The following is a 13,261-nucleotide window of genomic DNA, read 5'->3' as shown; positions in this document are numbered from 1 at the left end:
TTGTACAAAACTCCCAAACAAAATTGTTATTATTATCTTATAATCTCCAGTAAGAATCTTAGTCAACAAGAGAAATCGAAATCGGGAAAAAAAACAAAAAAAGACGGGTGGGGAGCAGCAGAGAGACCTGTGTAATCTACAGCTATGTCAAGAAGGAGATATAGATTTTAGATTTCCATATTTTGTATTTGTAGTTAAAAGTATTTTTCTTTGAATATATTTTATAAAAGCGATAATCATGAACTTAATAATAAGGGATTACGAGATATATATGATGATGGCCAAGGCCATATCATCGAAGCTAATACATAAATTGTACAAACGTGATAGTAATCATAATCCCAAATTGAACTTACTATTTTGAGTTAAGAGTTTGTCTTGAATTGGAGTTCCTTTAAGTGAAACAAAATTGGAACCATAATTTTTTATTTTTTTAATCTCAAAATAAATCTAAGAATAATATGTATACCTATTTTGTCCAAAAAAAATTATGTATACCTATTATTATTATTATTATTTTTTTTTCCTATTATTATTATTTAGCTTCTAAATCCACCCAAAAAAAAAAAATTATTTAGCTTGAAAGAGATATACTGATATAGTATTAGTGGTCTTCACACACCATGCATGTACCATTATGGACATTGATTGATTGCCTCACCTCATCATCAAGATTGATGTATGAAGTATGAACCAGCAGGCTGGTTAAAGAGGACCAACCTATTAGTACTCATCCTTTGGAGACCAACCTTTGGACTAATGTTGGCCTCAAGTGAGAAAATCCTATGTAAAAATTCATATTGTTCATTCCTTGTCTGTCACACAAACTTTTTTTTTTTTTTTTGACATACATATAAAATAACTGTTGTCAGTAACAATTTTAGTTAATACTATGATTTTGTTTAAAAACTGTTTGTTGCTGCAGAGAGACCTGTCCCAGTTCCAGATTGTCAAAGTTGCAACAGAAACTATTCAAGGAAATGAGCCAAACAAAGTTACAGTACATTGGAGAAGAAGTAGCTGTGGAGCGTCATATATCTCGCCCAAGCTTTTTAAGCTTGTATAATTAAAGCAGGTGCTCACATTTGCTGACCAGGGTCCTATGACTGGTCCACCACAACCACCACCATTGAGGAGCGCTTTCAAGAGGAAGGTTGTGGAAGGCGTCTTCATAGACTATCGACAAAATCTTCTGAAAATATGTATCAGATAATTAACACTATCATTGACAAGATTCATTTCCACCTAAATCATTGACAAATCAGAATCTTTCCTAAGGTACTCTCTCATCTTGTATTTGATTCTTATTTTCAATATTTTGAGTTTTAAATTGGATTTATGGTAGCTAGATTTCATATAATAATATCTAAAAGATTAGTTGCATATATAGCTCAGGAGCAAACCCAAACACTTTATAATGTGAAAGTAGAAGAGTCAAGGCAGTGCCAAGTTCAAATGTCGATTTTGGCTTAAGAACATAAACTTAACCATAACTCACAACAATGTCTAAACTCAAATAAAATTATCCAAAGAAGCCTAAACCAAAACACACAGAGATGTGTGTAACAAAAGTACAAAACAGACAAACTTATGAAATTGACTGAAGTCAAACAAAGTCAGAAAGACTTAAACTCAAAAATATCCATAACGTGACAACTTTGATCTGTAATTGTCATGATAGGGGAAAGTAATCATCCTCTTCCCATTATGATTCACTTACGTTTTTAGAAGCTACTATGTGTGGTGTGGTTCTAGTTTCCTTAAGTTACTTAAATTTTCAAGATTGAAGAAATGTAAAAATCTTTTGTAGATTTCATATATAGTAAAACACTAGTATATATGCATGTAAAACACTTAAAATATCTCCCTGATCTAATTGACATTGGTAAACAAATGGATAGGTATATGTAGGTTGATGATTCAATTCAGCTGGAACAGCTAATGCAGAAAATGCAGGAAGGATCATTAGAATGGTTATTGATATCAAGAGTGGTTCCTTCCAAACACTTGAAGTGGTAGACATGACCACAAGACAGCACGCACGCCTCATGTAAGCTGCTCAAGGAAGCATTAGGCCGTTCTGGATCAGTAGCGAGATCTCTCTGGCATAAGTCGCACGAGTGTCCAACATCCTCAGCAACAAACAGTAAGTCAAGCTCTGCAAAATCCCAAAAAAAGAAAAAGAAAAAAAATCAACATAAGAGAAAAGAAAACAAAGTTCAAGTTTCGGATGAGATGGATACCGTCGTGAATATGTGGCGCCACTTTACTAGGATCTTGGAGAGTCTTGGTAGTCGTCTTGAGAAGTAGTTTGATTTCGTTGTAGAGGTTTTGAACCTCAGGTGAAGTTCCTGCGGATAAGCCCGACGCTTGCAACACAGTATTGATTTGATCAATCCTCTTTTGAATCTTTAAGATCATGATCTCCTTCCTCTTGTTTAGAGTTTTGTCATCGACTCTTTCTTTCGAATCCATAAGTTCCTACTCGCACGCGCACACACAAGAAGATGATGAAACGTCTGTAGTAACGGCGCTATTTCTCTTCCTAGGCAACAGAGAATTTAAAACTTGTGAATGAAGATATTAAGGTTTTGGCAAAACAACTATAATTAGGGTTTAACCAGGAATTAAGCCATTAGACGAAATTTGAAAACAAGATTTGTACGAAATTCCCAAACAAAATTGTTGTTGTTGTTATTCTTACCGGAGAAATCGAAATCAGAATAAAGCAAGAAAAGTTAACAAAAGAGTGGTGGGGGGGGGGGGGGGGGGAGGGAGCCAGAGAGATTTGACGAACCTTTGTGTAATCGTCGTGAACTGATGTTACTAGGGAGAGAGATATTTTCCTTGTTTTTCTTCTGAAGTAATTGCTTTGGGAGTGTTTTGCGTTTATACAAGCGACTTAAGTCTAAGGAAAAGGAAATTACCGGATCTAATTAAAAAAGAGACTTAAGTCTAGTTGTAAATATAAGTAAAATCAATGTTCAAGAAATCGCTAGGCGGTATCTAGGCGTTCAACAAGGGACAAGCACTTAGAGGGATTAATCGGGGATTAGGCGAGGCCTAGGCGTTAATGTATTTTTATACTATAATTTTAAATATTTATTAGTTTTAAAAGTAATAACAAATTTAAAAATTTTAAACGTTGAATACATTCATTTAACTAGTCTTAAATTATATTATTTGATGGAAACACTTCATCTTCTAATTCTAGAAGTAGAAGAACACGTTTCATAGAAAGAAAAAGCAATCCAAATTCCAAATTCAAGATAAAGTCTAACATAGAACTAGAAGCAAACATAAAATGATAAAGTCGAGTGAGACGTAAACGATCTCATCACCAAAAACATAAAATGATAAAAGTCTAACCAAAACAGAAGCTAATAAAAACCTGACATATTCCTAGTTATCTTCTTCCCCACCGTACACATCCATGTTAACCACCTGCTCATTATCTGATTCAAATTCAATATTAGTGGCAATATCATGTTCTTCATCAGATTCAAGATCTTCTCTAGGTTCATCATTTGGAGCTTGGTAAACTGGTTCACCATTAGGCTCTTCATCCCTTTCACTTGGCTCTACAAACCATTCTTCAGCATTTCTTTCATCTTTGTCATCTAGAATGACATCAATATTTTTTTCTTTGATCCTTCGTTGCTTGTTGAACAACTTGGCATTAAATTGGACGTATACTAGACTATTAAGTCGATTAACATCCAACCTATTCCTTTTCTTTGTATGAATCTGCAACCAAAAGTCTTACAATCACCAAGGGATTTTTCAATATATAAAAAGAAATTTTAGATTAAAAATAAAACTCAAAAACTAACCCCTTCAAAAGCACTCCAGTTTCGTTCACAACCAGATGAACTAGATGTCAAAGAGAGAATCCTTGTTGCTAGCTTTTGCAAAGCAGGCACATGACAACCATATATCGACCACCAACTCCCTAAAATGTACTTAAGTTAAGAATTATAGATGACTTAATAATCATTACTTTCATCAAGATCAAAAGAATACCTGGATCAAATTTCTCATCATTTTTTTGACAACCTCTCAAAGCTATAGCTCTCCCAAAAAGTCCAGACTTTGTCTTATAAATATTAAACTCATCATTGACGACTTTAGCTTGTTTTTCAAACTCACCATGATAAAAGGTCTCCACACAATTCAGAAAACCATCTATCAACATCTGGTCATGCTCGATGGTTGGATCTTTGTAAAAGTAGAATGGGTTCAATACATAGGCGCTCATGTGCAAACAAGAATCCAGCCTACCTTTCATTTTCTCGTCAATGATATCGAATATTGGTTTGTAATTCCTCTCCAAGTCATTACAAGCTACCTTAATCTTGTTTCTTGCTTCTATGAGCTCTCCAAAAATAAAACCCATTGAAGGCTTCCTCTCTCCATCGGCAATCCTAAGAAGCTTCACTAACGGTCCAAAAATCTTCAACACAAATACAACGCCATTCCAAAATGCAGGACTCATAACAGTTAAGAAACTATTTTTTCCCTTTGTACTCTTCGAATGTTTGCATTTGTCCCATTCTTCACAGGTGAACATTGACTTTAGCTCTGGTTTTTTTTCTAACAAGCTTTGCAATGTCAAGAAAGTTGTAGCAAATCTGGTCGCTCCTGGTCACACAATGTCCCTCTTCTTAGTATGAACCCTCATCATTGATAAGGTTTTGTGATGAGCATATATGAAAACTGTAAGTCCTCTTGCTTGATCAATGATTTTTGTAAACTTAGGCAGCTTAGAAATGGCTTCAAGCATTAGATCAATTGTATGGGCAGCACAACCAGTCCAAAAAATATTTGGCCTCGTTTCTTTAAGCATCTTCGATGCTGCCACATTATTAAGAGCATTATCTGTTACTACTTGGACAACATTCTCAGCACCAACATCTGCAATGCATCGATCAACATATTCAAAGATGTACAGCCCCGTGTGAGAATCTGTGGAAGCATCTTTTGAAGACAAGAAACATGTTCCTCCTCTGGAGTTGACACATAAATTCATTATGCTCCTCCTTTTCCTATCAGTCCATGCATCAGTCATTACGGAACAACCGTTTCGTTTCCATTCTTCCTCTTGAGACTTTAAAAGCTCCTTAGTTTTCTCTTCCTCCTCCTTTAATAGTGGTTCCCTTAGTTGATATTGAGTTGGAGGAACCCAACCAGGTCCAAACTGTCCAAGAGCCTCACAAAACATCTTGAAAGAATCATTATCAATGGCATTAAAAGGAATACCTGATTGATACATCCATCTTGCACAATACTGATGCACTTGATGAGTTTTTTCCTTAAAAAGTACGGAATTGATATTTTGTTGTCTTTTTTGTGTACCAACAGGAGCTTTGGGATGAATTGCTGTAGCAAACTTATCCATAGGACCTTGTAAGTTACAAGGTTTTAGAGTCCCAAGGTCTTCTTCTAATTCATCTTCAAGCCTTTGCATATCCATATTCACTTCAGCTCTTAACAATTTGTCTTCATGTTTCTTGCTCACCTTCTTCTTCCTTGCTTCTATTATGGCATTTCTACACTTAACTTGATCATCTTTTAAAGATTTTCCACATGCAACAACATTTCCTGTGATGTGAGCAATATGTTCTTTAATCCGGTACACTCCTCCAGACATCTCTTTTGAACACAACTTGCATTTAACTCTATCTGGATTCTTAGGATCACACAAAATTCCATATTCCCATCCAACATCATTAGAATTTCGCTTAAGTGATGATGAAGCTTGTGAAGTTGCAGGTGGGTGAAGTTGATTGATCCATAAATGTCTGCAGAGAGGACACAAATAGTAACAATTAGAAACAGATCATACATAACTACATAAGTAATAATTAAAGTTAATAGTTATTAAGCAAACGTTAACCATTCAATGTCACAACTCAGAATATACTAAACTACGATGCATTTGTTTGTTTTTGCAAAAATAAAAACAGAGACTTGTAAACAAAAATAAAAAGAGAACGATGACTTAGATCAATAAAATGGAGTGCACGAACCGTCACTAACGAAACAACCAAAGATGATGATGATGTGTGAGTTTCTAAAAAAACCAGAAACGTGAGAGAGATCAATATTTATAAGAGATTTGATCACTTAACCCTAGCTCCTTCGCCCACGTTTCTCCCGTTCACCAAAAAACAAAAAAATTATTGAAAAATATAAACCAAACTAAACCATACTAAACCGGACGAATTAAACGATTTGACCGATTTTTGCCGATATGAACCGCCTGAACCGGGACTCCGATTAGTTTCTCCGATATGGCACAATTCGCGGCGTTCAAGCATCAGTGGGCGCCTAGTCGAGCGCCTAGGCGGCGCCTAGACCGATTTTTTGAACACTGAGTAAAATATATACACTCTTCCAACAAAAAAAAAATGTAATATAAATGATATGATGATGATGACCATGTCATAGAAGCATACAAGAGTTACATACACTACAAAGATTGTATATGTCGATCAACTAATAGAGAGAGTGTGTGTAGTTTCGTTCTGCGTTTACTAAAATTCCAAACGCAATCAAAGAATGTATTCATATATATATATATTGGGATATTATTTGGTTGCCTTTCTTAGACCATCCTAAGAAAGCACCTTTACACAAATTGAATCAAACGTTCAAAACACACACGTATGGTATTGTAACCTTCAAATACTATGTAACATTATGGGTACGGACTTGATTGCCTATTCATCAAAGATTGTACCAGTCTGGTTCACAGAGGACCCGGAAATAACACTTTTTGGCTGACTTGGTCATCAGAGATCATCAGCGTCGTTTCGGGAAATAACACTTTTTGGCTGACTTGGTCAAGTCTGATGTGTCTCCGGTTCGACCGGTTACTGTAAGAACCTAAATCATCTCATTCTATTTCTACTTTATTAGGCCTTCTCTCATGGGCCCTTAAAATGATGTCTTTTTTTTGTATTTCAAATAATTTTGTTTATAGGATTTAAATAGATTAAAACCTTTTTTCCTTTTTTCTGAGTAAGATTTATAGATTGAAACCTGACCACAATTAAACGAATTTAGACATTTTTTTCTCTTTTGAATTAATGTGTAAGAAGAACGACTGGTTCAGTTGTCCAGAAATAGTAGCCATTTATACTTTACTTAGCCCATTATACATTTCCATCAATCTCAATTCTCAAGTGCAATATTCTGCATACTGTATGTTGTTCTCTATAAGAGTTTTTACTTTGTAATAACCCTATAATAATCGTCCATATATATAAACTGCACAAAACAAATTAATAGTTTGGAATATAATAAATTTTACAAGATACATATTGGTTTCTTGTTTTAATTGGTTTTAGTTTTTAGACAATCTTTCAAATTGATTTGATTTACAAAACAAACAATTTTCTTTTTTTTATTTGTTTTAATTAATGGTTAAGAAATGACCAGTTCTTTTGTCTAAAAATAGTAACATAATAGTTACTTTCCCTCCTATTGTTAGGATTAGAATTTAGAGATCTAATTTTTCTTTCTTTTTTGGGATTTAATGTTTTACTTAGTTCACTACAAATATCCATTAATCTCTAAATATATAAAAGTACTCTTATGGATGGATAATTTATTTTCGGACAAGATCTCGTTATACTTGATCAAAGTGTACTTATTTATCTCCAACTTACATATTTGACTGTGTAAAACCCACCACACACTCATTCACTTGTTCTTTTCTTTTATATATATACATGTCTCCATATCAACTCCACACCTCCGTTGAGAGCTTTCTTTCACTTTCACATGGCTGATAATGTCCAAGTAGTACCCATCGAGGAACCAGCCGCAACCGCCACAGTCACAGAAACAACAACTACAACAACGACTGAGCCAGAAGCCAAGAGCTCAGACAAAATGGAGTCACAGAGTGATAATAAGCCACCGGTTGGAACATTGGTGGCAATTGTGAACATTTTAGCCGCTGGTGTCCTTCCGATCTTCACTTTTGTCCTCTCACTTACACTTCTCGGTTACGCTGTGTGGCTCCTCTACATGCGTAGCTACGACTGCGAAGATATCCTCGGTCTGCCACGTGTCCAGACGCTAGCTAGCGTCGGTCTCCTTGCGGTGTTCGTTGTTAGCAATGCGGCTCTGTTCCTACGGCGAAAGTTTCCGATGCCGGCACTTGTGGTGATGGTGGTGATCCTGTTGTTGATGCTTTTCATTGGTTTGGCGTATGCCGGAGTCAATGAGATGCAGAGCCGGCGGTTTCCCGCGACAAGGACGTGGTTCAATCTCAAAGTCATGGACGATGTGAATTGGAACAATATCAAATCTTGTGTCTACGATAAGGGAGCCTGTAACGACCTCATTTACGGAACTCCAAATGAAAAACCTTACAATAGAAGAAAAATGCCACCGATCAAGGTTTGATCATCATAGTCATAGATATATACTTTGATCTCAAGGACCATCTTTTAAAATGTGCAACCAGTGCATGGGACAGAGAAAGTTTGAATATATGTACATATCAGTCACATCATAGATTAGTTTTGTAAAACATCTTCAAATAGTTTGAATCGATCATGTTTGGTTTTATACATGTTTAATATAGGTATATTTTACACAAGTTTGTATTGATTTGATGTTGTTGCAGAATGGATGTTGTATGCCGCCGGAGACATGTAACATGGATTCGTTAAACGCGACGTTTTGGTACAGAAGAAAAGACGAAGGGCCACCGTTAAAGAGTACGGTGATGTACGGAGGGTACGGTGATGAGATGATGGTCGGAAGGGTAAGCGACTGTCAGCTGTGGAGGAACGATTGGAGTGTGTTGTGCTATGATTGTAGGTCATGCAAGTTCGGATTCGTAAGATCGGTAAGGAGGAAATGGTGGCAGCTTGGTATCTTCTTGATCGTCATCTCCATTCTTCTTCTCATCTCTCATCTCTTGATCTTCTTGGCCACTTTTTGGGAACGGTTCAAAGGTTAGTCAGATCATGGAGGTCTTTTCTGATTAGGTAAAATAATCTCATTCTTCTGCATTCGTTTTAGTACTCAAAGCAGATGTTTCTTTGAGCAAATCTTTCGCTCTTCTTCCTCTGTCTCATTTTGTTATCGCCTTGTGTTTTTTTTTTTTTGGTCGGTCTAATGTAGAGAATGTGTTTTGTAATAAAGTATAAACAATTGGTTTTGATTCACTTTACCTTAAAACTCATTATCAGCTAATTATATTTGTAGTATAAAATCGGTTCTTGAGTCCATTGACATTAATTATACCTTCTTTTACCCTCAAGTTCTCAACTAATAAAATTAAATGTACAGAAGACAACAACATTAGTAGTATATAATTGTGCTAACTACCAACAGGAAAGCAAATCAAGGTGGATGATTAAAAGCTTTGTTGAAGTTTCTTGGAAATTAGGTGCATATATTAATATTAGGGAAAACTAAAAAAAGGAATACATTATTTCCCTTAATAAAAAGGTAAAACAATAACATAAGGTGAAATTCTAAATTTTGTTCTTGTCCTGCTTGCATCCTTTCACCTGTACAAAGAATGACCAATCTTGGGAGAGTCAAAGACAACAATGAGAAGGGTCTCTTTCACTCAATTTGTGAGTGAAGAAACAGAGCTAAGACCGTATTTCATGGCTGCTTCCCAAACTAGATCGATACGGTCAACGTCGATGGCTCCAACCTCATGATGCTCCCAACCCTCCAGCATATGAACCACTCCCCCTGCGTGGCACGCATGAACCACTCCTCTCTCCATCGTGTACTGCCACACACACATGCACAGTTTAGTCTGCTGGACTAATGAGCTAAAACAACAAACAAGAGACTCGACTAATTAACCAACCAATCTTTTATATACCTCGCAAGTTCCGAGTCCTTCAACATTTTTAGGGAGCCTCATAGCTGCTAGATCGCCGTAAGTACAGTTCCGTCTAAACTTGAGGATCGGTGGCACCACAAACTGGTGGAAATGTGTCCCTGCAGGAGCCCAGCTCTGCTCTCTCGGTGTTAACCATTTCCCAACGATCCAAGTCTGTGTATTCATTCAAACACTCCAAAGTCAGCACATTTAACATTTTATCCAATAAACCAAAACCAGTTAGAGTTCACTACAGTACCTTGCAGTGTTGTGCAGCGTTGTATTTGGTCACTTGTACAAGGTAGTTCTGGAACTCAACAGGAGCCTCTTTCTGAATCTTTTGGAACCTTTCCACAGATAATGTCAACATCTGTCAATTGTCCCAACATCTTAAAATGTCAGCCTTTGAGATTCTTTTGATAAACCATATCTTTGAGACAATAGTAAACTAAAGGATCAGTATCAAAACTTACGAGAACTCTCACTCCACGGCGGCAGAGGTAAAGAGCAATGGCTCTTCCGAGCTTAGAAGTGGCTCCTGTCAAGAAGACCTCTTTAACATCTTTTGGAATTTCATAGAGAATCACTGCTGCAGTCAAAGTGTTCCCATGAACCACACGAACTCTAAGGTCAGGGTGCTTGTTGACAAACAGAGTTCCACCGCCATTTAGAGCTTCATTCTGATCAAAACCCAACACAAAAATTGACTATTTTAGTGACTTGACTTTAAATGAACCACTCACACAAAAGTTGAAGACTTTATGATAAGAACCTTGTTGAGAGCAGCCAAGCTTATAACTTTAACACCAATCTTATCAGCCGTGAGAATCGCTTCTTCTATCTGATTATTAATGCCTTGCGTAGCAAACGGTAAGAAATACTGCAAACAATAGATCAAACTTTAGGAAAAGACTCTTATGACAAGTGTTCTGTTTTCAGTTCGGGCAAAACTAAAGAAAAATAAGAGACATACTTGGAATCCGAATCTGGGAACTCCCCAAGTCTGGCAAAGATTGTTTCTGAGTGTATAGAAGCTGAAAAGAAAAGTCTTTGACCAAGCCCACATGCCCAACATTACACAGAACGTGAATGGCCACATTGGCAGCAAGAAAAACCTAGTGCTATATGGAATTGAAGCAAACGATCTGAACACGAATGGTGCGTGCATCGCCGACATCACATCTACTCCGTGAGCTAAGAACACAAACTCCGGCACTCTCTTCCGTTCCCCTAACACACACACACAGAGATCACCAATTCGTTTAAAAATTTGTAATTTTCAGGTTGAGAAAGGGGTAATAACGTCATTTCAGGATTGGTTCTTAAGAGGTTTGACTTTTAAAAGTCTTCTTCAACCACTTCTTCTGCTACACAAAGTACACACACTCACTTTTACCATCTACTATTATCTCCTCATTGATTGGTACTATTAAACTGTTTGGTACTCATAATTTAAAGAGTGTTCTACTTTTTGTGTTGGATCTATAAAACTAAAAACTTTAGGAGGACTAATTTGTTGCTAAATACCTGCAGCCAGACGAATCTTCTTCTGGAGTTCCCACGAGTTTGGGTTTTGTGTGTTGCCCAAAACATCAAAGAGAGGCATAAATAGACAGAAGTTGGTCCCCATCTCTTGATGATGCAGACCATGGTACCTGCATAATCCCCACCCAACAAGAAAATCAACTTTTTAAGCATTAACATCATTTACCCTTTTGTAGTAAAGCAGTAAATGTTTAAAACCCAACCAATTACTTTCTATAGACATCTTTGACAGCAAGCACAAACTTGGCAATCTTGCTTCTTAAAGTAAGATATGACAAAGTCACGTTTGTGTGTTTCTAATTCAATGAATAAAGTTAGAGCCCCTTTTATTTAAAACCTGTGAGGCCAACATATCTAACAATATCAAAATATATACATATGTACTTGACATGTGGAAATTTCTGCAAGTAAGGTAAGTTAAACGTCAACAAACATACGTTGGAGTGTAGATGAGGTATCGTAGGAATGGGAGAGTCTCGAATAGCTTGTGAGAGAATATTTCAACGTTGCAATGTCCTAAGCACCTCATGAAATCAAACATAACAGCGTATCCGTAGATCACACTTAATGATCCAACCCCAAACAAGCAAGATCCAATCAAAGGAACTCCAGCTACGACACATAGGATAAGGTTCTCCAATAACGTTGCGTTTCCAGCTGCGTTTCAAACAGATCGAAGATGTTATTACAAATACACAAGAAAACAGAACTTTTTTGATTGGTGTGAATGTTATTACCAGTCATGGGGTGTGGAACAGGGGAAGAGTGGTGAAAGGAGTGGTAATGCGTGAAGAAGTAGTTGTTACGGTGGAAAGATTTGTGCAGAAAGTAGTATAAAGGCTCTGAGAAAGTCACGTGTAGCACAATTAATGCGATGAGTCCTTTCGTGTTCCACAGAGGAAGACTGTTCATCAATGGTGGAGACATGTAACAGATCAAACTCGCTATCATTGCTTGTAGGATTATGTAATTGTCCCTGTAACAAAACAACCCCACAGATCAATATCTTACCTTTCATACCCAAAAAAAACAGAGAACCAAATAAAAACAGAGGACTTAAAGGAAAAATGAAAATGATGAGAAATAAAGGGTGAGTTTTACCAGTGCCATTCGTGATCAATCTGCTTAAAGTCGATGCCTTTAGGATTAATCCTGAGAGTTCGAGTCACGAAAAGCATGTTGTTGAAAACGCTCCATAGTTCATGAACGAGTGCTTTAAGTCCACAGATGATGAGAATATGAAGACACCAAAGAACCTTTGAGATATCTTCTTCATATACCCATGAGTACACCACTTGTGCTACTAATGGAGCGTACAAAACATACTTCACAAATAGCAAACACAAAAAACACATATGAGATTCAGAAAAGAAACCAAACCCCATAAAATCAAATCTTTAAAAAACTCAGACTAGAATTGGTTTTTTTGCCTTAGGAAATAACACAAACCTTGAGATTGCCAAAGTTTTCCCAAGGCCAAGCTGATAAAAAAGCAACCATTCTTCTGCTTCTCCCTGGTCCTATCTCAATTATGTTACCTCCTCGGAGTTTGAGATATCCTGGTCTTTCTATATGACTAGATCCCTCTCTCTCTCTCTCTCTAATGCTTATTGGTCTAGAGAAACCTTAAAGATTTCTCCAGGTTTCAAGCAATCTTGAGAAACTTTGGTTTGCTTCCTTCTTGTGGAAGTCGAAAAAGAAGAGAGAGGGAGATAAGACTGAACGATAAGGTTTGTCTTAAAGCAGGAAGAGAAAGAGGATGGAGAATTTTAGTTGAGCTTTTTAGAGTTCGTTGAGAGAATTTAAAACCCACTCCCCCGGCAGAAGAGAGTTATAAAGGAGGCTTTGTTG

The 13,261-nt window shown here is 36.7% G+C and overlaps 3 protein-coding genes and 1 pseudogene across 3 annotated transcripts; 1 reads left to right on the top strand and 3 right to left on the bottom strand.

The window, feature by feature from the left end:
- Window positions 1-1,925: 1,925 nt before the first annotated feature.
- LOC17874819 lies at window positions 1,926-2,475 on the bottom strand. Its single transcript, XM_006281458.1, has 2 exons — window positions 2,244-2,475; window positions 1,926-2,158 (listed from the first exon to the last, which is right to left on the bottom strand). Exons 1-2 carry the CDS (start codon window positions 2,473-2,475, stop codon window positions 1,926-1,928), a joined length of 465 nt encoding a protein of 154 aa, XP_006281520.1.
- A 927-nt stretch (window positions 2,476-3,402) lies between these two features.
- On the bottom strand, window positions 3,403-6,320 carry LOC111829027 (annotated as a pseudogene).
- A 1,468-nt stretch (window positions 6,321-7,788) lies between these two features.
- On the top strand, window positions 7,789-8,980 carry LOC17876508 (tetraspanin-15). The gene is made up of 2 exons (XM_006279679.1): window positions 7,789-8,412; window positions 8,642-8,980. Exons 1-2 carry the CDS (start codon window positions 7,789-7,791, stop codon window positions 8,978-8,980), a joined length of 963 nt encoding a protein of 320 aa, XP_006279741.1.
- Window positions 8,981-9,314: 334 nt separating this feature from the next.
- On the bottom strand, window positions 9,315-13,261 carry LOC17876045 (protein ECERIFERUM 3). Its single transcript, XM_006279532.2, has 11 exons — window positions 12,860-13,261; window positions 12,512-12,735; window positions 12,148-12,386; window positions 11,848-12,067; window positions 11,393-11,520; window positions 10,839-11,095; window positions 10,638-10,745; window positions 10,339-10,545; window positions 10,125-10,235; window positions 9,866-10,039; window positions 9,315-9,769 (listed from the first exon to the last, which is right to left on the bottom strand). Exons 1-11 carry the CDS (start codon window positions 12,908-12,910, stop codon window positions 9,599-9,601), a joined length of 1,890 nt encoding a protein of 629 aa, XP_006279594.1. The 5' UTR covers window positions 12,911-13,261; the 3' UTR covers window positions 9,315-9,598.

This window comes from Capsella rubella, unplaced genomic scaffold (assembly GCF_000375325.1).
Source record: "Capsella rubella cultivar Monte Gargano unplaced genomic scaffold, Caprub1_0 scaffold_8, whole genome shotgun sequence".
Taxonomy (NCBI): domain Eukaryota; kingdom Viridiplantae; phylum Streptophyta; class Magnoliopsida; order Brassicales; family Brassicaceae; genus Capsella; species Capsella rubella.
The sequence above is the reverse complement of the archived record's forward strand: the minus strand, read 5'-3'. Positions and strand labels throughout refer to the sequence as shown.

Excerpts from the sequence above, each read along its gene's own strand:
- LOC17874819 (XM_006281458.1), bottom strand. The coding sequence starts at position 2,475 with ATGGATTCGAAAGAAAGAGTCGATGACAAAACTCTAAACAAGAGGAAG. Across the intron at positions 2,159-2,243 it reads GGCGCCACATATTCACGACG|AGCTTGACTTACTGTTTGTT; the intron begins GTATCCATCTCA and ends GGGATTTTGCAG.
- LOC17876508 (XM_006279679.1), top strand. The coding sequence starts at position 7,789 with ATGGCTGATAATGTCCAAGTAGTACCCATCGAGGAACCAGCCGCAACC. Across the intron at positions 8,413-8,641 it reads GAAAAATGCCACCGATCAAG|AATGGATGTTGTATGCCGCC; the intron begins GTTTGATCATCA and ends ATGTTGTTGCAG.
- LOC17876045 (XM_006279532.2), bottom strand. The coding sequence starts at position 12,910 with ATGGTTGCTTTTTTATCAGCTTGGCCTTGGGAAAACTTTGGCAATCTC. Across the intron at positions 12,068-12,147 it reads TGTTCCACACCCCATGACTG|CTGGAAACGCAACGTTATTG; the intron begins GTAATAACATTC and ends TTTGAAACGCAG. Across the intron at positions 10,236-10,338 it reads GCCGTGGAGTGAGAGTTCTC|ATGTTGACATTATCTGTGGA; the intron begins GTAAGTTTTGAT and ends GACAATTGACAG.